The following is a 26700-nucleotide window of genomic DNA, read 5'->3' as shown; positions in this document are numbered from 1 at the left end:
CTGGAAAGTTAAAATACTACGCGCTGAAGGCCCAAATAATTTGCTTGTAATAATCAACAATTCTACATGAAAAAATATTGATTCTACGAGGACTCTACCTACATAATATGTTGTATTATGACTTTTTTAATGATATAACACGTTTAGGTTCAAGTACTTCTGACTAATATTTTTTTTATTTAAGAAATACAAATATTTCATTTGATATAAAACGTCTTACAAGCCAGATGGTGTATTTGTATAATTTTAATTTAATTTTATTTATTTAGGTATACCAATCACAATGACATACAAAGTAATGCATATTAAGTAACATAAGATAGGAGTCAGATGACGTTAAGCGAAAAAATTAGTACAATTTCCGTGATAGAATTATTGCTGGCACATATTTAAGGTAGATTTTTAACTATTTTCAAAAAGGTACCGAAGTCAAAAGGCAGCTGATTAAACGAAATAAAGTAAAATATTTTACACAGTCTGTTATTGATCTAGCAAACAAATATGAGAAAATAATTAATATTACCATATCAATGACGTTACCAATTACATCAATATTAAACCAGACAGTAGAATATGATAATATTCTGATTCTTGATCAATAGCAAGTACATATAGTTTTAGTGAATAAATGGATTTAATGAGATTTTTCTTTCTTGTTGACCGCAATCCCAGTACCCTAAAGGTCCCTCCTGAAAATCAGTGTCATGGCATACATTGTCTAAGTCAGGTAGCCTTTTTGGCACACTTTGCCTTGATACTTGTAACTTTCAAAATATTTTGTATGCCTGAAAAGACAAAAATAAGGAATGTGCTTGACCCATAAAATTGACATAATATGGAAAGAACAGAAGAGTGGATGTATTGGGTTTGAGAGACAAGGCGAAAATATTTGAAATCCAAGTTATAATAATTTAATATTTGAAAAGGCTTAGAAGGGACCTTCAAAAGTGACTAGATTATTGGGTCAGTAATCCTCATCACTATCCTTCATCGTCAGATAGATAGAAATCATAAAGAAATCATTTAAGCCCGTACTCACAAACTATGCTTGCTTAAGTGAAGCAGCAAATCGAAATCACAGCTTTGAATTGAGCTCCGTAATTTATTCGTGTGTCACCCTTTGCGTCCACGCGCACTGTGAGACCTCATAGTAATGTTTGTGAATACGGGCGTTAATCTAGTACACGAGTAGTTGATCAGACCGTTCATAGGTGCAATTGTTCCACTAACAGGCCAACGTTTAATTGTGTTAGGAACAAATTAAGGACGTGCGAACTAGTGACTCGCATTGCTAACAATCTTTTGAAAACGTTCTTGTAGTGTTACTTGTTTCATCTTTTCTTTTCAAGCTTTTTATTAATGCTAATTCAATATCAATTTAAAAACAATCAGCAACATGAACTTGAACATGTAGCTAACATGATAAATTGATATTAGTTTTGTAATAATTCTTAATTAGTCTACTTTAAAAGACAAAAATAAGGAAGTGATATTTAATGTTTTTAGATCAAAATTATTATGTCTAACCATCTTTACAATCCTGTTTGAAGGCTATCTGATGTGTGTCACGAAAATAACTCAACATTTATAAAAGTCACTCCAATTCGGAGAACTAGATTCACGAAAATATGCATATAAGGTTTCATTAGACTAAATTGACACCACCAAGAAAATCTTACAAGGAAAATGTCATAAAATATCTCCGTATTTTTCTCGCGAACTTTTTTATTGACACTCAATTCTCAAACGCTATATTTCCACTTACCTTGAATCCTTTTAACACATAAAACAAATACAGACATAATTAGAAATGGTGATTGCATAAGTATGACTAACTCAGTGGATAACACGTTGTCCAGTGAGATGAATTTTACGAAACGCGAAAGTAAACATACAATGGAAAAGCCGGGAATTCACTGAGGTTTAATTTTGTAATACGTGTGTATTTGCTATCTTTAGCATGGAACTTCAAAACCCTGGTTTCAGACAATATGCCGCCAAAAACGTCTGTTATGACTCAATCGGACCGACTAAATTGCCACCAGAAGCATTTTAATAGGGCTATGACATCAATTGTTGTTTACAACTCCGAAGAAGAAGAATCAAGAGGAATCAAAAAACTTACAGCCATTCATAAAAACAGTAATCTTTAATTATTTTTAAATTAACGCAGCAGGAAATGATATCACTCGTCAAGCATCTGGCCCGTGTGGAAATGTTCTAAACAGTGTCAACGAAAGTTAATAAATGATTCATGAAGTGACACATTTTTTATCGAGTCTAAATTCGGCTGTAATCCGTAATGACAAAACCGAGCATCGCAACAGCGGTCATAAGGTTAAGCTCTAATCTGTGAAAAAACTCGAGCACCGTTTGGCAATTTGTTGCAAAACCGCAGTAGATGATGTCTCAACGAGTCAAAAATTACCCCGCACCGTTAACGTCACGTAACGATGGACGCGAGGAAATCAAAACTGAGCCGTTACGTGCTCGTTACGTAAAGCCTTTCGCGGACTTTCTCTGTCAGCAAAATTTAGCGTGGGGTTATGCAACGCCGAAATGGCAGCGGAGAGCCGACTAAATTTCATCATTTCGGCTGAGAAGATCGCCTCGTATATGGAGGCGATGACGAAATGTGAAATGCGCGGATGGCCAGCATTTTTTGTATTTATTTATGTCATACCTACCTACTTTTCATTGGCTGTCGTCACACTTTTACATTTTTATCTTCCTGTATCTTTTGTGTTTTATTCGATGCTTTCAGCACTTTCAGTCAATTTCACTAAATCCATTTTAATTTCTAATTAATTTTCTATTTACTGTTATTATGGGAGGTACAAATCACAATGTTACTTACGTACTTATTAAGACGTTCATTACTTTGGAAATTTCTTTATTTTCCCAAACAAAACTAATTTAATATTCGTTAGTGTTTCTGTTCTATTACAAGTACTTATTCTGTGAGATGAATGTTAATTTAAGACTATTCATTGTATGCTAGTCTCAAAAAAGTAGGTGAGGTTTGTGTTTGGTGTTCTTCAAGGCTGTTACATAGGCTGTTTTGTCGGCCGTTTGGTGTAGTGGTTCAGAACGGACTACTATGCCGAGAGGTCCCGGGTTCGATTCCCGGGTGCAGGCAAACTTTACATGTTTCATAAACTTGGCACCGACTCCAGAAGTATCAATCATGGTATACCTACATAAATATTAATAATTCGTCCTAATAAATAAGTAGGTAATTAGTAATTATTTTTCTACGTTTTAGTGTAGGTTTTTTGGAGTCGGTTTTTTTTTTATAAAATTTTTTAAACACTTCATAATAATATATTCAAATATTTTTCACCGTATTGATTAACACTAGGAAATATTTATCTTTTGTGTCGACGCACAAATTGTCGACATCTAATGATTTAATCTTTAAACGAGTAGGGATATTATGATTAATGTGTTCATACATTCTTAATACACAGCGCGGATACAAACAGTTATGCAAAACAATAAACTAGAAACAATAATTTCTTAGGGCCACAAACAGGTATTAATGCTAATTAAGCTTTAAACAGGAAACGTACAATTACTTATTCGTATTAAAGTTATTCAGGCGCTACATTTCAATTTTGGTCTCTTTTCAATCTAAGCCGTGTTCTAAACATTCTTAAACCTTATATCATGGTATGTGAATCTTTTATTTACGAGTAAGTCCAAAATTATGTAAGTCATAAAAATATATCAAACTCGATTAGGTATTAAATAAACTGTGACACTGCACAAAATATTATTTTAGCTTACTTCAGTTTCCAAGTACAACAGGTGTTTTATTTTAATTGTATTCTAATTTCGCATCAATTATACAGCACCATTCTGTAATATTGCTTTTATCAATGAGGTTTGTATAGAAATGCTAATTTTAGCGTCAATGACAACGACGAAATCAATGATGGCGTATTTTAAACACACTCACATCTAGTATCTGATACAGCAGTAATACGAAAAAGTTATAAAGAAGATTTTTTAACCAAAATTAGATTTACGTGAAGTAACTTTCTAAAAACTGCTCGAGTGACCTTGAAATAAAACGCTGTTACAAAACCGCGAGCCGCTCGCTGGCGCTACCCCCCCTGCCTCTATGCAACGTGCCACACGCACACCACGCCGCGCATCTGTGTGCACGCACACCGGCGCGCGCGCCTCACATGCGCGCAACGTAGAAAGGAGCGGTGAAAAATCCAATCCGGCCCTACAACCTTTCAAACTAAACATTTTCTCAAACCACATTGCGTGATCTCGGTCAATAGCTACTGTAAGAAATACCAACGTTTCAACGCGGCCGATCGGCCTTTCAGTACGTCGATGATTCATAAAAATGTATTCTATTGTGCGGTCAATTTACGTCATTTTATTATGTGGGGAAAACCAAAGAAATGCTTTAATCATCCACAAGTAGCAAGTACTTTAACTTATTCCATGACCATCTCAAAACTGAGTTATTCTACGAGTACCATCATAGCTCACCTTCGACGATCGACGCTAACAAAACGCGTTAAAAATTTCGTATGTTTTGAAATCAACGCCTTCCAAATATGTGAAATCCTTGAGCACGAGTATGTGGGTCATGATCAGGTTCTAATGTGTCTCGCTGCTGGTTATTAGCATAGAGTTCTCTGCTCGTGGCGCGCGTTGCGCAACACTGTTGACTTTCATCCTGAAGGTCAAGTGCCATCCTATTTCAAAACGGACCTTGGTTGACTCTAGTTTACCTCGGACTCGCCGAGAGCGAGAACAACGAGCAAACGGAAGAGATTGGCGCTAATAGATATAAATTGAATAAAGATGGGCTTGGAATTTATTTGTGACCTTTATACGCAGCCGCGTTATCCCTGCGCATGGGCATATATGGTTTCGTAACAACAAACACTAGCATGTGGATTGTACACACATGGTTGGTTCAAAGTACCGACGGATTCCAAGGTCAAATAATTTCGCGGCGTGAGAACGCCTCCATATAGACGACTTAATTCATCGTAATTTGATGTAATAACACCAAAACATATTCAAATGACTAGTAACAATCAAATCCGACCTTTTCTTATACACGTTCTTTATAAATATTCATCTAACTGCTACAGTGATCGCGAAATGTCGAACACGAACTCGATTTGTTTCCGAACTCTTGCGAAAATGTAGAAATATGCCGGAGGCGGTTTGTAGATTTGGTATCGGCCCGCAAAGGAAATGTCATAGCGAGAAAATCTTCATCGAGCGGTTTCGAAACAATATTATATTTTAGGACTTGTACGAGTACAACAGCCGGAGCTTGACGAAAGCTAATCTACAGTTCGAGCATCTCTGAATCAACACGTAAGAATAGACTCAACCCTGTGTTTGGTGTAAATATTTCCATTCAAGCAATCGCATAATAATATGTGCTTGTAATTGGGCGTGTTTGGGTACAGTTCTAGGCGTCATTAATCCTATCAAATGAGATCAACTAGATAGTTGACTAGTTATTGAAGAGAGGAATGTTTCTATAAATACATTCATCAAAGATATTAAGAATGCTGTCACAATAAATCCGTAAGTGTTCAGGCGTCCGCTATGTGCAGAGATGTTTGCTATGGCAGTTAACAAGTATCTGGCACAAGGGATTGATCGTCAATCAAACGCAAGGTGAGAGTGTAACTGAAGAGCTATTTTAGCATCATCGAAGGTAAAACCCATTCGCGCTTTCGGCCCAAGACTCTCACGCACAAGGGTACTAGCGTGTATAAATAAATCCCCTGACAGTTGCCAGCGAAGGCGAAAACTCATTATTTATTCTAACGATGCAGTGATCAAACTCTTTCATTCAACCTCTTTCACTAACACTGATTTTATTAATGTTAAAATAACTACAAAACAAACCTATTAATTACAATGGATATGAATAAACATCACTTTACGAAACACTCAATTTGAAATTAAATGATGAAGCCATTACAACAACGCGTAGTGTAATTATTATTTAATAGTTAAATCATTTGCCTCTATCCAACACACACAGCTATCAAATTTGCAACTTTTAGTGAGTGTGATGTATTCAAATGAGATGCAAACATTTATGATTGAGAAACAATCGTAAACTCTTAAAGATACCGTAACTCCAAAACAAATCAGACTTTATCATAAAATTATCATAATGGCAATGATCTCATTTGACTCGCGACATTGATGGAAACGGCTAATTTCGACGGACCATATCCTAACAACGCAAAAGAAAATTATCGTGTTTTTATCGGTTCCGAGACGTAGATTTGCTACGTTGTAGTAAACAAGAGTGGTAATATTAGATGTAATGTAAACAAAGCACACGGAAGCGTTGTAATAATCGGAGATGGTGCAGATGGTCAGCCCGGTATGAATGAGCTGCCGTTTGTTGTGGGGTTGCGTAACGGAGTATGTGGTGCCGGGGCAGCACTGGCTGAACATTTCGTCGAAGGCCGCCGCCGCTTTGTGCGCGTATCGGTCGCACGCGCACCGCGGTTTCCTGTTTGACAACTATCGACTTACATCACTATCGCTTTCTGTCATACTTTGAGCGGCTGTTAGAAACTTGTAAAGGGGGCTGGCCTGTTGCTAAGTACCTTTGTACATGCGTTTGTCATTGAAGGCTCGCTGCCGGCATTATTATTACGACTTCCCAATCTCGTAACTTAAAGAGTCTTCCTTATTATTAAATTATTCAAATCGCGAGTTTTTGTTATATCATTAAAGAGTCATCCGGCGTGGTTAATTGTGGAATTAGCATTTCGTAATTGATAAGCGTGAAGCGTTGTCGATTCTGTCGCAAATTTCAACGTGTACAGCCCGAGCGTTAAAATGCAAACGGACAATTTAATTTAGCCAATCATTTCAGTTGGGTAAATAGAGCAGAAAACCATTCATGAGCATGTAATGTGGCTCATGAGATTTTCTGTGGGCGCGTCGATCGAATGCACCGGCCCGTGCTGCGATCTAGTCTGGATACTCGGACAATATAATTGTTTTCTGCATTCTTGGCAGCTGATTTATTACCCTGCCGGCGCATTAAGCCCGCTGAATAACGAACTTTGTGATTCAGTTTATCACCTCGGTAATTAAAATTTTAATTGCGTCATAATTATATCATAAACAAACACCTTATTTTTCTGGTTTTTATCTGTTCAAAATATTTTTTTAATAATAACGTAACTGTATTGTTATACTTACTCTGGATGAACTTATTTAGCGTTTTTCATGAGGTTAAGAACTTGCTACTTGCTAATGAATGTTTTTGGTGCAATAGATACCTACCATTACTATAGCCATTACAGACGCAATACGTATTCAGATGTTGTACTAGACAAAAAGTCATGAACACATCTGTTTTCTCATGAGCTACTTAAATTGGCGAATGAAATGTGTAACCGTCTTAACTGTGATAAACAAACATTTCTTTTATATTGAAATCTTACACGTGGAAAGCTAAAAAAGGGTCAATAACACAAATGGTTCTACGTGATCAACTTCGCAAAGCAACCCTAAGTACCTCGAGCGAGAGTATGTTATGCAAAACATACATTTCTTTATCCAGTTTTACACGTGGGTGGATGTATGTTTAAAGTTCAAGAACTTTTAAATGTTTACATAATATAACCGAATTTATACTCAGCCTGTCAACAATGAAATTTAGTCGGAGGATTATGTACAAGTGTGCGTACCGCTTTATATTTTAATCATTTTGAAAGAATATTTTAAAACAATTGTGAGACCAAAAAACTTAAGTGTTCATTATATTAAAAGTTGGAATAACTTTGTGAAGCGATTAAATAGCTTTGTTGCTGGGTGTGTATAATAAAATTTCAATGAATTGTCAGCACAACAAACAAACATTATTGTTGTAAAAACCTTATTAGACTTCATTAAATTCCTCAGTGTTCAGTTTACTATACATTGCGCGCACTGTACGTACGCCTGGTAAACTTTTAAAAACAATAATAAAACTAGAGTCACTGATAAAATTAGTAATTTTAGTGGCCATAGGTATATCTTAAAATTAAAACTTGAAAAAACTATTAAACCGCCTCGACTTATAGTAGGTAAGCGACTGTGATCACATCTTACCCAATCTTACAACTGAAGCAACTCTTGAAAGAACACTCCATCAAAATGACAGAGCATATTCTTTTTCCGTTACAAAATCTGTTATTAACCAACCGTTCGTAATAACGTATATAATTAATTTGACATAGACATTCTCGTAACTTTCAATTTATTTTGCAACGGGGAAATTTCGGACTTTTTTCCCAATCCTACGCTCCAGTAGTCGAATAGAGGCGGCTTCTTGTACAATTTCTAGGCTTGCAACACCGGCATCGCGAAATATTTCGCAAACAGCTCATTCGCAGTTCAACAGTGCCTTACAGTTTCCGGCGACATGCTCAATTACTTGTCATCTGAATTCGTTAATGTAGCATGCAGATTGGAAATGTCTTCAGTCAAGTATTTCAGACTTGATGTTTGTGTAATATCTTAACTCATTGCTTAGCTTAGATTAATTTTCATTGCAATTTCATCAGTTTCTTTTTTTGTAGTGGAAACGGTTAGGTTAGATTAGGTTAGATTTAAAATTTTGCTATAAATAGAAATCAGAACATTTTACCTAAAGAGGGCACGTCATTGATCTAATCTAATAGATAAGCATTGCAAATCGCTTTCATTTCTTGCCGACTAATTAGGTTCTAGTTGAGCCGTTTACCTAATATAGGTTCTAATAATTAAATTGTCAACAGTAATTATTTATAAATTCTGCACAGCCATTCGCCGATACTATTCCTCCTTTTACAGTTGCATGGCTGTCATAAAAACCATTAACGGTGTACAATTTAGAATCGGAATGGATATAGTAAACGATAGTAATGTGGTCGGAGTACCATTCTGGGTCGGTGCAGTTAATTAGTGGGCAGTGTTATGTAAGTCGTCGGGCGTTTCTTTTATGATCCAACCTTGGGGCGTACACTTGATTCTTGGACTGATTGAGATATTATTATCTTTCCTCGTGTGTAAACAACGTCGAACGATTTCCTGATTGTCACCAATTTTTTATTTTTACTATACTATCTGTTGTTATTGGACATTATCGGTTCGTGGTAAAGTTTTCGATTGAATCATCTTCATTGAATTTGGATGGGCGGTTACGTTTCATTCACGTAAACAGGCGCAAATTAAATGTTTTAGCCTGAACACTCATACCTACCAAATAGTCCAGTAGAATTAGCTTTTAAATCGGAAATAATTCCTACAAAAGATTTTATTGTTTTAATGGCTTCATTGGTTGCCCATTAAGACTCTCCTAAGTTTTCGACTTCGATGGAGTTGTGCTTAAGTGGTGGGGGCCCCCGAAAGAGGCATTTTTTCGGTTTTCCGGTTATACCGCGTAAAGGACTTACCCTATCAAAAAGTGGTCTTCATGACGGTTGAAGGGCACTTAATCCTGCATTGAATAAGACCAAATTCATATGTTTTGGACAAACCGTTCTCGCGCTAATGTTCGGCAAAGTAGAAAATATACGTATAATTAATGACCCTCTCCACGTCCAATGGTTTGTTACCCACAGGTTTCCAAGTCTTGAAAAGGGCCACCTCAACCAGTGTAACCCTATCAAGGCTTACGAGCTTGATGCGCCTATCCTTGTTCGTCCCAGCCGTTCCTTAACTGCGGTTGCTGCACCTCTTCCTGGCACTCACCTGAACGACTTTGTGTTACCTACTGTGGCTGCCCCTCTTCCTTGTATCCTCCTGCATGTCTACGTTGCCTAGCCGTATGCCTGGTCTAAGGTTCGACGCCAAAAATCAATAACAACAAGTTCATATTAAAACGCTGAAGAGTTTTTTGTTTGTTTGTTTGAACGCGCTAATCTTAAGAATTACTAGTTTGATTGAAATCATTATTTTTGTGTTGAATAGCTCATACATTGAGGAAGGCTATAGGATATATACAATCACTCTACAACTAATAGAGGCGAAGCAGTAAAGAAAAATGTTGCAAGCACGGAAAATAGTATTTAAACTATTTTCACGCGTACAAAGTTGATTTTGTGGCGTCGAACCTTGGACCAGGCATATAGCTAAGCAATGCAATCGTACAGGAGGGTGGGTACAAGGAAGAGAGGCAGCCACATTAGGTAACACAGAGTCGTTCAGGAGAGTGTCAGGAAGAGGTGCAGCAACCGCAGTTAAGGAACGGCTGGGACGAACAAGGATAAGCGAATCAAACTCGTGAGCCTTGTTAGGGTTACACTGATTAAGGCGACCCTTTACAAGGCTTGGAAGCATGTGGGTAACAAGCCATTGGACGTGGAGAGGGTCATTAATTATACGTATATTTTCTACTTTGCCGAACTTTAGCGCGAGAACGGTTTGTCCAAAATATATGAATTTGGTCTTATTCAATGCAGGATTAAGTGCCCTTTAACCGTCATGAAGACCACTTTTCGATAGGGTAAGTCCTTTACGCGGTATAACCGGAAAACCGAAAAAACGCCGCTTTCGGGGGCCCCCACCACTTAAGCACAACTCCGACGAAGTCGAAAACTTAGGAGAGTCTTAATGGGCAACCAATGAAGCCATTAAAGCAAAAAAATCTTTTGTAGGAATTATTTCCGATTTAATCAATTTTTGTGTTTAATTCTACTGGCCTAAAAGTACTTTAGAATAAAATTAGCCTTTCTTTTGTTTACTCATATTGTTTTTGTCGCAGTTATTGACCATTTCAGAGGTTGCTCAACCGAATTACCTTCGTTCAACTCCAAATCGAGAGTAGTGAGTAAGTGGTAAAGAGATTGTAGCAGTACAATAAAAGTTTCCGGAATTTTGTTTACAGAAATGACGGTGAAAGTGAGTGTATGAAAAACGAAGGTTACACTTGACAATGCTAAGGCCAAATAAAAACGAGGTTTACCTTTTTATTTTCTTTCACCTTTAATTGGATAGGTTCGGGCACAATTATTATTGGATTCTATTTATAGATTTACCATTGATTTATTGGATAACTAGCGCCATCTATCCGAGAGCGTAAAGATCATTTGGTGTTGCCCTCTACCGGTTTACTGCAGCACTATTTAGAGCGGAGAAAGTGTTAGCGATGCGCTACGTTACAACTAGATGGCAGTAGTAAATTTTTCAGCGAAGTCTATTAAAGGTGTTAAATTATACTTTCAGTGTACCTACGAGATAAATTATGATCTCGAAAGCGTACATATTTAAAAATATAGTGAACAACTACATGATTTGAGAACGATCAGATATTCGCAACAATTGTATTGCAGTGTGAAAAAATGGATAAAAATAAGCATTGAATGGGTACAATCTTGAAGATCTACAAACATACTGTTTTGAGCCTCCACCTGTACATTGTTAGGGTTGCCAAGATGAGGGAAATTTCATCACATTATGTTCACATTATTCACTTAATTATACATTATTCATTTAATCAGATCTACTCGTTTATACATTATTTGCATACTAATGAAATTCCACGACACGAAAAACAAAAATAACTTGTTATTTGTAAAAAATTCTTAATCAAATTCGAATACTTTCATCGCTTTTACTAAAGACATCAACGCGCTCTTACGTAATTTGAAATGGTATATGAAATTAAAAATAACAAATAATACCAAAATCAATCCAAAACATTCAATTAAATCTCACTAATACACTAATTCTGGTAACTAGGTATTATAAAAGAACCTATTTTAAAACAGGGATGATTTCAGTCACTGTAAGGTACAGATTCAAAACATTCGAGGTAAAAATTGACGTTTTCTATCCAGAAAATGGTAGGATCTAAGGTCTATGGGTCCCTGGATATCCAGGTCTTATATTAGCCAGCCCTGGAGGCAATTTGATGCAAAACATGTGAAGTGCAGCGTCTCGAGTGGGTTCACACGGACAATGGCGGGCGAGCCGGCGCGCATCGCTGCGTCTGCCCTGAAAATGTGGGCTGAAACCTTGGCTTCACATACATGCCATGAACGGATGGGAAATCACGTATTCTTTTCGATTACCTCCTGTGTGAGACAAAGAAGACACATCCAACCTTTTGTTATGGTAAAGATAAATGCAACTTTCTGTAATTGTAAAGATAAATCTTTAAAGATTAAGAAAACTTTGATCATTTCCTGAAATACAACCATAAACCTTTAAGGCTGAGTTTGCACCACCTTATTTAAAACGTGACTGCAACCCTGGTGTTTTTTGTATGGAGTTTGACAGACTTTTGTCGTTTGTTACATTAAAGTAAGATGGTACAATCCAGCGTAAGTTACTAATTAAAATCTATAATTGCTACAATATCATTATTAGAAACTGCAAAGAAACAAAAGAAGCCAATTCAGTGACACACTATTTGATAAATTTCCACAATTTAGTGTGAAATGACTAATTAATTTCTAGGCATTTGAACGTGTTACTCACTAACCACATTTGACGGGTGATTGACGAGCGTGTTGTACAATATTGTGCAACAAAACAAATGCCTAACACAATAAAAACACACGTTACAACTTTCGCCGTAGATGTTGTATTTGATACATTTCCAATTAATTGCCAATTGTAAAAGAAAAGTAACACTAGAAGAAACTACTTCTATCTACGACAGTGAAAACGTAATACTTAATATGTTCCTTTGACAACAGTTTATTAGTTAATTTTGACCTTTTAAAATTATAATTTTGCAATAGGTCTAGAAATAAAGCTAATAGAAACATAAACCTTTTAACGCCATTGCTCTAAATATAACAGCTAAATTACCCAAAATTGTCTGAATTTTGGCCGTAAACTTTATAATGTCCAACTTTAGTTAAGTTGCAAGGCTGTTTTGTACACTAAAGTCTATGAAACGTTTCGACATCCCCGGGTAGAATGTGGATCTATTACGCGCCTAACGCCAGTCCAGCTGATATACTATTTATAAATAGATTTTGTAAATGCACAATTTTGTATCGAACTCTTAAGGATTTCTGTAGTAGATAGATACTGTATAATACTTAATCATATTTTATTAAAAACAACTCAGTGCCAGCCAAGCCGTGGGCAATAGTTCATAAGTATTAATTTTAAAGGTCAATAATGTATTTATTATTTATAATAGCGTCTTTAACATTCACAATGACGGCTGATACGAAAACCTTTCTCGCTCGCAACCTTCGGCCACACAAAGATGAAGCGCACAAACGATCCTCACTAAATCTAACTAGCATTTTTTATTGTTTCCCATATACGGATTGTGAACATTAACTGGTATGCGGCCTTCAATTAGAGTTTTAAATCAGCCCACATTTATAGCCTTAGGAAAATTTTAACTCACGTTCATACCGTCATATCTCATTTTTTAGACCCACAATATTCATGGTATGAATTGCTTCACGTTTCCCGCGCTCAAGGAAATTCGTATTCTTTGTTCTTTTGAGTTTTTTATCGAGATGCATTAACATAATATAAAATGTAATCATCTAAATGCTAATTTGGTTTTAGCAACGTGAGAGGACACCCTTGACCTGATCTTTGATTATAATGCAGCTAATAATAAATCTTTTTATAATTTCTTTTGACTTGTCTGACTCTTACAAAAACATTTAACAAATGACGAATCAAATTCTGAACTTTTCAAGTATTAATATTATTTAAGATGAAATATGGTTACAAGAGTAAAGCTATTAGTGGTTCGCATAAAGATAAAATCGGCGAAATAAAGCATATTCTGATGACCTTTGAATGAAACGACAACGGCAAGTCCACGCCAAAAACTCAAACAATTGAAACCGAAATCATTACAAAATCGTGACACAGTTGTGATTAAGATCATCCCGTGCGCGAGCATTCCTGAGCGCGCCGAATTCACGACCGCACTTCACTCGCGTTGCACTTTTATGCTCCATTCCCGCAATTAAATATGACTTTTAAAGCAGTGCAACAATAGAGAAGCAGATGCCGACAACAATGAGATGTGCTCCACAGTTTGTGACCCCGGCGTTGCTAAACGCGGACAATGCAAAAGAAGCGCCCGTTGATCGTCTTTTAAACGATCTTGCACCTCTATCGCAACTCTAATAACGCTCGGGCCAAGGTTCGTTTCGACATGCTTTCTAGCACCTGCGATAGGACTCCTCAATTTTGGCATTCAAAGTGCGTTAATTTAAATTCTTCTCACCTTTAGCCTTTTTAATTTGGTTGGGAAACCCGAAAGGCGATTGTTCGGTTGTTATTGTTTTCTGTACGAAACTGCGGTACACGCTCTTGGTTAAGAACGCAAGTTTAGTTGATAGTGGTGATATTGAAACGCTATTTTGTAACAGTCGACTGAGTTCAACCTTGTCTTCCTTTATGTTCATTTTCAGTCTGGCATCGGAGCGAACTAGTAGACCGCGAACGCTATGACGGGCTTCGAATTTGCTATGATTTCACTTATTTACGGCGCTGATATGTTCGTGCGTTTCACAACGTACCTAAGCACGAAACTACAATTTAAATCGTTCTAAAATTCGATGGTATCATTTAAAGAAACATGATGATCGACAAATCGATCATCAATTGGTTAATTAAATGTTTTTATCGTAATAATCGATTATTATCCAATATTCGTCTTCCTTATATGAACTGTAAGGAAGCAATTAGATTGTAGAAATTAATGCGTAATTTAATTGATACGATACACGTATATGGCTTTTATAGAATCAGACTGCATATTTAGTTGGAAATAAACGAGAAATCTTAGAAAGTAAGTTAACGATAGCATTCCGTAAATGTTTCGTAACTTTGAACACTAATTACAAGCAATTGTTTTACTTTCTACTGATCGAAAAACAAGTGGCTTACTTTCACTAATGACGGCGGATCGTTAACCGACATACAAACATGTTTGTGACAACTTGCACATGATATGTTATTTGTAATGATGACTGATGATATTAGAATATTATAAAAAGTCACATAGCCCAATTAATCACAGAACTAGTTCTCTTAACAACACAAGTAAACCAGTTTCATATTGTCAACATTATAAACACGATAGCGCTCTTGACGATCTGTCTTGTCCGTGTCATGTCAAAAAGATGATTGTGATTTGTCGTTTTCTACTTCTACAACCGACATCCGCATAGCTTAAGACGACTAACTTCTCAAAAGACTTAAGGCCTGTAGCATTACGCGCAAACCACCATAAATATCAACGTTAACCAAAAACTTTGTAATTATTTAAAACAAGAGTCATGTCCATCCCACCGGGAATTAAAATTAAAATTCTGATACTTAGAGAGTTCGATGTTAATCCCATATAAATGTTCTTGTATTTGACCAATAGCATCGCCCCTTTTCAGATCAATTAAGATTCTTTCATGTACTCTAGTATTCTTCTTCTATGGTGTGGGTTTTTGTGCAGCATTTAGGATCACTTCGAACTCCTCCTCTGTTCTTCTGATTAATTTCCTTGTGAAATTTCCCCCCGGGACAAACTTGACCTTCACTGGTTGGGTTTTTATTGGCGGTCAAGCTGTAGATCCTGGCTACACAGGAGTTGCAGCGGTGGGAACGAGAGGTGGGAATAGTTCCGATCACACATCTCATCACCCTCTGTGAGCTTCTTCTGAGGTCTCATCATCATCATCATCATCATGTCAGCCATAGGACGTCCACTGCTGAACATAGGCCTCCCCTAATACTTTCCACGTTGATCGATTGGTAGCGGCCTGTGTTCAGCGCTTCCCTGCTACCTTTACGATGTCGTCGGTCCACCTTGTAGGTGGACGTCTCACGTTGCGCCTTCCGGTACGCGGCCTCCATTCCAGAACCTTCTGAGGTCTACTCCTCAGAATTTATGAGCCACTTTCGTGTACTCATTGCGCCAAGTGTAACTTGACATTAACCTCACGTTCTCCTCTTTCCAGTGCTGGAATAATGGGCGAGGGCCTGCTGACGCTGACGTACGGCAAGCATCACGCCTGCATCCTGAACGAGGTGGGCGCGGCGTGGCGCGGGGCCCGCTACTCCGACCTGGTGCTCATCTGCGACGACGCGGTCCCGCTAGCGGCCCACCGCATCGTCATGGCCGCCGCCAGCCCCCTCATAAGGTAAACAATAGAATAAAAGTTGTTATTTTCGACCCGATTTTTCTCAAAAACGACTTCAATTCCACAACCCATTTGACTATCTGCATCGTAGGCATATACGTCACAGTTAAAGCAGCCCCCTCATCAGGTAAATAATAGAACAGAAATTATTGGACCCGATTTATTTCAAAATCGACTTCGATTCCACAACCCATTTGACTATCTGCATCGTAGGCATATACGGCACAGTTAAGGCAGCCCCCTCATCAGGTAAATAATAGAACAGAAATTATTCGACCCGATTCTTCTCAAAATCGACTTCGATTCCCCCACCCATTTGACTATCTGCATCGTAGGGATGTACGGCACAGTTAAAGCAGCCCCCTCATCAGGTAAATAATAGAACAGAAATTATTCGACCCGATTCTTCTCAAAATCGACTTCGATTCCCCAACCCATTTGACTATCTGCATCGTAGGGATATACGGCACAGTTAAGGCAATGTTATTGTTAGAAAGATCTCTTCCAGACAACTCAGGGAGAGCACAGCTATACTTCTACTCCTTTCTAACACATTCATAATCCACAAACGGGACACAATAGTAAGGGTTGGGCGATAGCAGACTAGCTGTAGAACTTGGATCTTGGAGGAATTTGTGGAGTTGGGAACAAAACTTTGTGGACTTTAGAAATCAATAAAAATACGATTATAGCTACAAACCATCATCAGAGAAGATTTCAGTAAAGTTAAAGACTGAATCAAAACTAAATTGCATTCATTTCAAACTCAGAAGCTACTTAGATTCAATTAAAAGTATTAACTACCTACAGTCAATTAATTAATCAATTATGCTGAATATTTAGCTATCATAATTTGTACATTAATATGTAACAGTTCATTATGCATAACGCAATAGAGAAGCCTAACATAACCGGATGAATTAACTGAATTTATTTATCCGACTTGTTTACTAATCGAAGAGTTGTGATGTAAACTTTTATAGTATCAATGTCACATTATGATTTTATATCTCACCTTTTCAAGGCGTGTCTTATAAACGATTTATTAGCTAGACAGTCATCGGTTCTTCTGAGAAAAGGATGATTTAAAGTGGATGTTTTATGGTTTTTCCAGGAAAATCCTCGATGACACGCCGTCCGTGGAGAACCCTGTCACAATCCACATGTCCGGGATCAGTAGCACGCTGATGAGGCACCTCCTCGTCTTCTTGTACAGTGGACAAGCCTACATTGAAGTAAGTATCTGTATCTATCCATATAGCTTTATTATACGTATGAATCATGACTTCATCCAGTGATTCTATAATAATAACAATGCATATTTTATTTGCTTTCTATTATTTTGTCGTGCCAAAACTGTTGTACCCGAAAATTTTGTTCTCATCAAATACGTCTTCAATTTCAGTTATCGAAACTATTTCAAACGAACAAGCTGACAGCAATCACTATGCAATAATGGAAAATAAAAAAAACAGCAACTAATTACTAACTCTTTCTTCCTTTTCTTTCAGTCCGGTGAAATTGATGACATGCAAGAACTCTTCGAGCTGCTGGAGATCAAATCAGACGTATGGAAATCAACAAAAGAACGACAGCAAGCGGAAGAACGGAACAGATCGTGCGAACGGCTAAAAGGCAAGAACTTGAAGACAGACATCAACAGCAACGAAAGCAGTAAACACGATGCTCCATCAGGCTCGTCACATTCAGAGAGCGATCGGGTCACACCGAGCGCAGGATACAGCAAAGATAAAGAACGAGACTCAGAATCACTAAGCATAAAGAAAGAAAGCATGTCCACAAGTAGTAACGATGAAAGAGAAGACGATGACCACGACGCGGAAAACAGAGACAAGGAATGCGGCCGGCTGACTTCAAGGAGGAGGAGTTCTTCCAACCCCGTCAACTTATCAGTACAAAGGACTTCAGAGAACACAGGCAGTGAACACGACGACTCGCAGGATTTGGATGTTGAAACTGTTGCCACCAAGGTAAATAATACTTGCGTATTTGTGATTCCGTATTTATTCAGACAGACCTTAAATCTAACAGCATAACACTTTTCGAAGAATCCTAGTTTTAAATCAATGATGTAAATGGCACTTCAACAATTGTTTTTATTTTCCAGAATATCGGTCGGAGAAGGTCTACATCGTCAAGTCAAGATGATCAGCCACAAGAAACAGTATACAGAAGACAACTACTAAATGATCGATTAGGCCGAGGAATTGAGAGAGCTAAGCGAAAATCACATTACTTAGAGCCCCCAGAGTTAGATCTACGGACTGTCAAATTAGAAGATTATGCACATCTCAAACCACCTGACCAGGATTTGATGTCGCTTGTTCAGACCTCGCCCGAAAACTATGTTGTCACCCCTCACAGAAAACGAAGACCCGGCTTCCATAATTCACCGTCCCAGAACCCTCCATTTGTATCGTTTGCCCCGAGTTACTTGGAAGAAATTGCAAACTTACGGTATCCACAAGGACCCGCCGGCGCAGCCGCTGTTGCGAGCGCGCGACTCGCAGCCTTACACCCGCTGAGTGCGTCAGCTCCACCGTACTTACCGGAGCGAAGTGCCACTCCACCCACAGCGACACACGAAGACGCTCACAAATACAGACCACCCAGCGCTGGATCATGGAGTCCCTGGCTGTGTCCGCCTCAAATGAGCGCTGACGAAGCGCCGTCATCAGAACATGACCAGGGCTCCAGCAAGCAGGCACCAGTGCGAGAATACCGCTGTGAGTATTGTGGAAAGCAATTCGGTATGTCGTGGAATCTCAAGACGCATCTTCGAGTTCACACCGGCGAAAAACCATTCGCCTGTCGACTGTGTGTCGCTATGTTCAAACAGAAGGCCCATCTGCTGAAACATCTTTGTTCGGTGCATCGGAATGTGATATCGTCGAGCGAGAACGACGGGCGGACTAACACGCCCGGTCGCTTCAACTGCTGTTTCTGCCAACTCACGTTCGAGGCCCTTCCAGAGCTCATCAGGCATCTGTCGGGGCCTCACAACAGTTTGCTACTCAGCAAGAACCTGCATGAATGACGCACGCCTATTTGACGCGCACTCTCGCGTAACTTTGGACTATGAAAACTTCTCTCAATTTGAGAGTTCAATTGTGATATGTTCGTAAGAAGGTTATAATGTAAGTGCCTAGTTTTAAGACATGTGATCGCAGAGCGATACTCATAGGGAATCATCCGCAGGAGCGGCGGGTGCAATATTGATTACTAATTTAAAAATCACATGTTTGCCGAATGGGTCCAAATTGTTATAATTTGTTTAAAAATTATAATCCGGGACCAATAACTTCCAAGATAGTATTTATTTGAAAGATGTATTTCATTAGGGTAAATATTATTTAAAAAGCCACCGACACATTAATTCCTTAAGCATAGAAAATAGACACAATTGTCGATGAAAAGTTGCGAAAGAAAGCCGAAGCCTAAATACATACGTCACCTAAACTACCTCCTAATTTAAATCAGTATCTTGATGAAACTTCGGTGACGTTCGAATAGGTTTTGGGATTGATTACGTACTTTCTTTGCTGGAAGTATGCAGTCAATGATTCTAGTCAGAATTGGAACTAGGTATATCAATACATACGTAATTGTTGTAATAACCACAGTGATTAATTGGTAGTTTAATATTTATTTAGATTTTTGTATATTTGTATATCCATTAAAAATATAGAAGACGTACGTAGCAATTATATGATTTATACTCCTCTACTCAAACATCTTGCTTGTTCCAACGTGGTATTATCTGACTTTAATTTCGCAGCTTTTTAAAGACACTAAACAATCTCAATATTAGGTTTTATCAATTTATGTAATTCTAAAGTTAATGAAAATGTGTTCGTTTTATTATATTTACATTTATGTCTCTAAATCCTTTCATTCGTTTGAACTGTTATTCGCAATGTAGAAGCACCAAAGATTTGTAAAGCATTGAAGATGTTTTGGTGTTACAATTAAGAGAAATTAAAGGGACCTGAAATGATTATGATTTGTTAAACTTAACTTAGGTACCAATTTATAATCTCATCTCTAGTTACTAACTCATTATTTTCTGTAACAACTCTTATAATTCCACTACGAACAATTCGTACGAAACTTGAATATACTTTATCTATTTTTGGATTAATTTACTGTTAAGTATTACCACTTTACATATTTTTGGACAACTCTATGGCTTCCTTATGAAATTTTGAATTATTTTTCGATGTCACTTTTGAACACTTATTGTGGCCAGTTATATTAAAACTATTTTTATAATGAAGGCTGGATGTGAGATAGTTATACAGAACATTGATATTATGATGAGAGCTTCTTGTACGTAGAATTTATTCCAAACATGTAACGTTGATTGGAACAAATTTTGCTTTTCCGTAATACTCATTTTGTTTCATGTCCGGGGATATAATACATGCATGTATTCCATTATAATTGAACCATTTGCATAGGTTCTAATTGTTTTGCAATGATATCTGTTACAATGCAATGTTTGCTATTAACTCTTATACTATTTCGATGATAAAAACTAAAGTTACCAACAATTTGTTCAAAACTTAGAGTAAATATAAATTCGAATGCTTTAATATAATTTCTTTGAATGTTACCTATCTACCTGATACTTTTTTGGCGTCGTGTATTTGACGTATTTTTAAAAAATGGGGGAACAATTTAATTTTAAGAATTGTGATTTTGTGGTAACATTAGATTATTTTATGTGATAATGTCTGTACTATAAGTAGGCACTGAGAACGCAGTCTTCCATCGCGTTTTCCATTTTCGATGTGTTTTTCGTGTAAATAAAATTTAGTGTTAAGGAATGATGCATGACAAAATTTACCCATTGTATCCGTAAATACTGCCTACAAACCAACGGAGATCTTACACTCGAACAAATAATTATATTTTTGCGTCGTCTTATTCACTTTGAGTACATTTATAGATGTGATATTACGGCGTAAGCCAAATTGCCTTAAAATCAATGCAAATAACTCAATTGTATTTTCATGTTTATTTTTTTCGGATTGTCATTGCCTCATTAATTTCGAGGAATTTTACAGAAACTTGTGGCAATAAAATAATTTTAGGTGCCAAACAAATAAAAAAATATCTTATTATTAAGAAATTTTTAAACTTTTACATTTTTGTACGCTCGTAATATGCGATGAGAAGTCGAAAAAAGTAAGTCTAAAAAATACGCACTAATTCGAATTACTTTTATTCTAAATCATGACGTTGTTAAGAATTAATGTAAATAATAAATAGTTTATAAGTTAACTATAAAAAGCTTAACTTTATCTTGTTGAACTTGAATATTGATTTTCTCTGTTAATTGTAAATTAAAATTTATTTTATAAGTTTTCACTTAGTGTACAATTTTTTGTAGATACTGTTTAGAACATTAACATTCTGTAAAAATGTGTTCTTACCGTAGTAAATTAAATAACGAAAATATTTTAGTTACCCACAAAACTTGTTTATTTATTCAGACACCTTTAGGAATCTAATATCGTTATCATAACATTTCAAAAAGTAACCACTTGATCAAAGTGGCTATAAAGCTGAAGCAATCATCAAGCTTACTATGTTTTCTTATTGAACTTTTAAGTGTTTAATGTCCGTTTTCTCACCATCAATCCCTAATTTTTTAGTGACCCTTATGAAAACAAAATTCCTGTTAAGAGTTACCATAGAGGTCGCTTAAAAATTAGGGATTGAAGTGGACGTAATAATCCTAAAAACGTAGAGCTAAAAGGGTACTAGAGAAACCTTCATGTTTCTAAAAGAGAAGTAACGATAGTTAATCCTAATTTATGACTGATAAATTACGGCTAATTAGACTAAAAGAAGACCCCTATAATAAATCACCTCGGTACATGAGAATTGAGAATAGGTACAAACAAATCTAAAGGGAGTAGTCGTGAAAGAGTAACAAACATCCACCCAGACATCCAAACTTTCGCATTTATAATATCAGTAATAATAATATTTGTCGTTACCCGATGATTCTTAGCACCTGCCAGGATCGGTCTTCGTGGAAATCCTTGGGGGAGGCTTTTGTCCAGCAGTGGACGTCTTTCGGCTGAAACGAACGAACGAACGAATAGTATTTGAGGGCGTAAGACGTAAGTGGACTATATTTTTAGCGCTACCCATTGACGCATAATTATTTTATAAATCCAAATATAGTGTAGCCGCCAGCGACCACAATAAAATCGTCTTCGAATAGAAACAAAGAATGTTTGCAGCCGAAGCCACAAGCAACTTTCAGCACAGAAACACCACATTGGTCATCGTAATAGAAACAGGAATGTGGCCCTGACAAGAGCCGTTGCATAGCTCTGAGAAGAGCTGTTTTGTTGTGACCACTGCACGTCGCACCGTCCCTCATCGCAGCACCAGCACCGCTCGCACCACTGTCACCAAGCAGCATCACCAACGCCCACGTGTGGAGCGGCGAGCCGCGTGGGCACGCGCCGCGTCGCGCTCCGGTACACGCGTGCGTCCTGCGCCGCTGCCCGCCGTCGAAAAGATCGAGGCTGGGCAGCGCGGCAGCGGGCACTCCAGTCGACACCTCCCCTCGCACTCCGCGCGCGCGCCGCGCGACAAGGAGGTAGCGTGAGAGCGAGACAGAAGACTCGCGCCGCACTCGGAACACTGCGCGAACCCGATGACAGAGAGACATCGTGGGAGCGAGACGACAAGAATATAACATCAAACGGCGATTGGTCAAAATGTATGGTTGCTTAGGTAGTCTAGTTGTACATAAGTTTTGTAAATAAATATGGCATTGTTTCGCCAATAAATTATTCCCTTCTGAACCAGCAATTGAGTTTTACTTCAACTACCTCTCCTCAACACTGAAAAGTAGGAAGGCTACACACCACACACCAAACTTAGGCCTCCTACAGTGGTGACCCCGTCTGAAAACTGAACATGGAAGAACAACAAGCAACAACGGCGCAAGAAGTATCGGGCATTGCATTGTCCATGCGTGTCCCACCGTTTTGGCGCGACAGACCTCGGCTCTGGTTCATCGCTTTCGAAGCAGCAACCAACGACCTGAAGAGGAGCGAAGCCCAGCGAGCACAAATGGTCATCGCGCAACTCGAGAAGGAAGACATCGAGCAAGTCTGCGACCTGCTGTACGACCCGCCCGCAGAAAACCAGTACACAGTACTGAAGGAGCGACTGGTGTCCGTGTACGAAGAGTCCGACGGCCGCCAACTGCAGAAACTCCTGTCCGACATGGAACTCGGCGACCAGCGACCCAGCCAACTACTACGCCGCATGCGGACACTCGCCCGCAACAAGGTTCCGGACAACACGCTGAGGCTGATGTGGATGAACTTGCTGCCACCTCACGTCCGCTCCGTACTCGTTGTCAGCGACACCATCAGCAAGGACACAGCGCTGGACGAACTGTCAAAACTCGCCGACAAGATGATCGAGCAATCTCATCAAGTCTCTGCAGTCTCCGCTGCCGCCCACGCACCGCCGCTACGCCAGCAAGACCAACATGTCGACATGCATTTTCTCGTCGAGGAAGTAAGAAAATTACAAATCGAAGTTGCAGAATTAAGAGCCTACAACTACAGCAGAGATAATTACAACAACCCACGATCGCGCTACCAACAATACCATCACTCCCGCGGCAGACAAGGAAAGCAGACATCGCCCTCTCGCTCGCACAGCCCGTACCCGCGTGAGCGAGATAGCACGCCTTCACCGTACTGCTATTACCACCGCAAGTTCGGCAAAAATGCAAGAAAATGCACATCGCCGTGCAGTTTTGTAAACGAGAAAACGGAAAACTAAAACAAACGTTGGCTGAGGCGGAATCCAACGTAGCAAACAAGTCTTACCGCCTATTCGTCACCGACAAAAACTCAAGATTATCATTCCTGATCGACACCGGCGCTAACATCTCAGTCATACCAAAGAAGAAGGGATCGTGTGGTAAACCATTACCATTCAATCTCTACGCTGCAAATAACACCATCATCCCTACCTACGGAGAGAAGACACTAGAACTCGACCTCAACCTTCGAAGACCATACAAGTGGAAGTTCATCGTAGCCGCAGTAAGCAAGCCTATAATAGGGGCCGACTTCCTCAAACATCACAACTTGTTAGTTGAGTTAAAGAATCAACGACTCATCGACAATACCACGAAGCTACAAACCAACACGGCAAGATCATTCAACAACACGCCAACAATTCGCAGCATCGATGTACGACAGTCATACCACGACATACTCGCTGAATACCCGGGTACCACTCGGTTAACATCAATGAAACTCAACGCGAAGCACAACGTCGAACATTTCATCGAAACAACTGGCCCGCCACTCCACTGCCGCCCCCGACCGATCCCGCCGCACCGCTACAATCAAGTCAAAAAGGAGTTTGAAAACATGATGCAACAAGGCCTCTGCAGACCAAGCAAGAGCCCGTGGTCAAGCCCTCTTCACATAGTACCAAAGAAAAACGGAGATCTACGAGTCTGTGGCGACTACCGACGGCTCAACAACATCACTAAACCCGACCGCTACCCGATACCGAGAATAAAGGACTTTACGTATCAACTACACGGCAAGCAAGTATTTTCGACACTGGACCTCAACCGAGCCTACCAGCAATTGCCAGTCCAAGAGCAAGACATAGAGAAAACCGCCATCATCACGCCATTTGGGTTATTTGAGTTCCCGCGAATGTGTCCGGGTCTCAAGAACGCAGGCCAAACCTTCCAACGCTTCATACACGAAGTACTACGAGACCTCGATTTCGTGTATCCGTTCGTTGACGACCTCCTCCTGGCTTCAACCGACGAGCCAACGCACCGCCAACACCTGCGCATCGTCCTACAACGCCTGGAAGAATACGGCATCACAATAAACCCGGCCAAGTGTGTGTTTGGCCAGCCCGAAGTAACTTTTCTCGGTTACACAGTCACCAAAGACGGTATCAAACCACCGAAAGAAAAGGTCAAGATTATCACCGAGTACCCTCAACCGAAAACTATCGAAGAGCTCCGACGTTTTCTCGGTATGATAAATTACTACCGAGATAACATCCCTAACGCCGCAATAGTTCAAGCACCACTACACGCATTCCTACACAAAACTAAAAAACACGACAAAACTGAAATACAATGGACCGAGCAATCAACGCAAGCCTTCGAAAACTGCAAGAAATGTATTGAAGACGCCACCTACCTCGCTCACCCGCATCACTCCGTCCCGCTCGCACTAATGTGTGACGCGTCGAACACATGTGCCGGCGCCGTACTACAACAACTCGTAGACAACAAGTGGCAAGCTCTCGGTTACTACTCGAAGAAATTCACACCTGCGCAACAAAAGTATTCTACCTTCGACCGAGAACTTCAAGCAATATACATGGCAGTCAAACACTTCAGAAAAATCATAGAAGGCCGAGAAACAATCATCTTCACCGATCACAAACCGCTCACCTACTCAATGCAGAAGATATCGTCCGACAACGAAATACCACGCCGAACAAGACAACTCTTATTCATTAGTGAATTTACTAGTGACATAAGACACATCAGTGGTCAAGACAACGTCATAGCAGACGCCTTATCTCGCCTAGAAGCCATCAGCTGTCCGACTACGATCGACTACGACGCGCTCGCTCACGCGCAAGAGAGAGATAGCGCTATACAAGCGCTGCTACGACAGTCGAACATTGCCTTGGAGCAAATATCGCTACCGGATACGACTACAAAGCAAATATACTGCGAAACATCAACACAAACAGCACGCCCATACCTAACTGAAGAGTTTAGAATAATCGCGTTCAATGCGATTCATGGACTCAGTCATCCCGGCGTAAGAACCACGAGAAAACTCATACAGAAGAGGTACTTTTGGCCATCAATGAACACTGACATAAAGAAATGGGTTCAAACATGCATCGGTTGTCAGCGCGCGAAGATTCAAAAACACACTAACAGCCCACTTACGTCATTCCCCGCATCGCCACGCTTCGAGCACCTTCATGTTGACATCGTTGGCCCGCTGAAGACTTCACCCCAAGGTCAACGCTACGTGTTAACAATGATCGACCGTGCTACACGATGGCCAGAAGCACACGCAATACAAGAGATCACCGCTGAAATAATTGCTAAGATTATTTATGAACAATGGATTGCAAGATTTGGATGCCCGACACGAATAACTACCGACCAAGGCCGACAATTCGAATGTCACCTGTTCGGAGAGCTCACCAAGCTGTTTGGCATCACGAAGATTCGCACCACGCCCTACCATCCCCAGAGCAACGGCATCGTCGAACGTTGGCATCGATGCATGAAGACCGCACTTCGAGCTCGCCTATCAACCACCAACTGGGTCGAAGAACTACCAACAATCCTCCTTGGACTCCGTGCAGCCGTCAGGACCGACGACAGTGTGAGTGCAGCTGAACTCACGCTTGGGCACAACTTACGGCTACCAGGCGATTTCTTCGTCCCATCAATCGCGAACGACTCCATGGGTTACACCTATGTCGAGAAGCTACGAGC

The 26700-nt window shown here is 39.3% G+C and overlaps 1 protein-coding gene across 2 annotated transcripts in view; it reads left to right on the top strand.

The window, feature by feature from the left end:
* The window catches only part of LOC135085275 (transcription factor Ken), a 42014-nt gene extending 20401 nt beyond the window's left edge, over nucleotides 1-21613 (top strand). For both annotated transcript variants that reach the window (XM_063980145.1, XM_063980077.1), the window contains exons 2-5: nucleotides 15939-16121; nucleotides 17236-17356; nucleotides 17633-18112; nucleotides 18250-21613. In XM_063980145.1, coding sequence (XP_063836215.1) covers nucleotides 15949-16121; nucleotides 17236-17356; nucleotides 17633-18112; nucleotides 18250-19179 — 1704 coding nt within the window. In that variant the 5' untranslated portion in view covers nucleotides 15939-15948 and the 3' untranslated portion in view covers nucleotides 19180-21613. The remainder of the gene's footprint in view (nucleotides 1-15938; nucleotides 16122-17235; nucleotides 17357-17632; nucleotides 18113-18249) is intronic.
* The last annotated feature ends 5087 nt before the right edge of the window (nucleotides 21614-26700 follow it).

Source organism: Ostrinia nubilalis, chromosome 1 (assembly GCF_963855985.1).
Source record: "Ostrinia nubilalis chromosome 1, ilOstNubi1.1, whole genome shotgun sequence".
In the NCBI taxonomy this organism is placed as follows: Eukaryota; Metazoa; Arthropoda; class Insecta; order Lepidoptera; family Crambidae; genus Ostrinia; species Ostrinia nubilalis.
The sequence above is the reverse complement of the archived record's forward strand: the minus strand, read 5'-3'. Positions and strand labels throughout refer to the sequence as shown.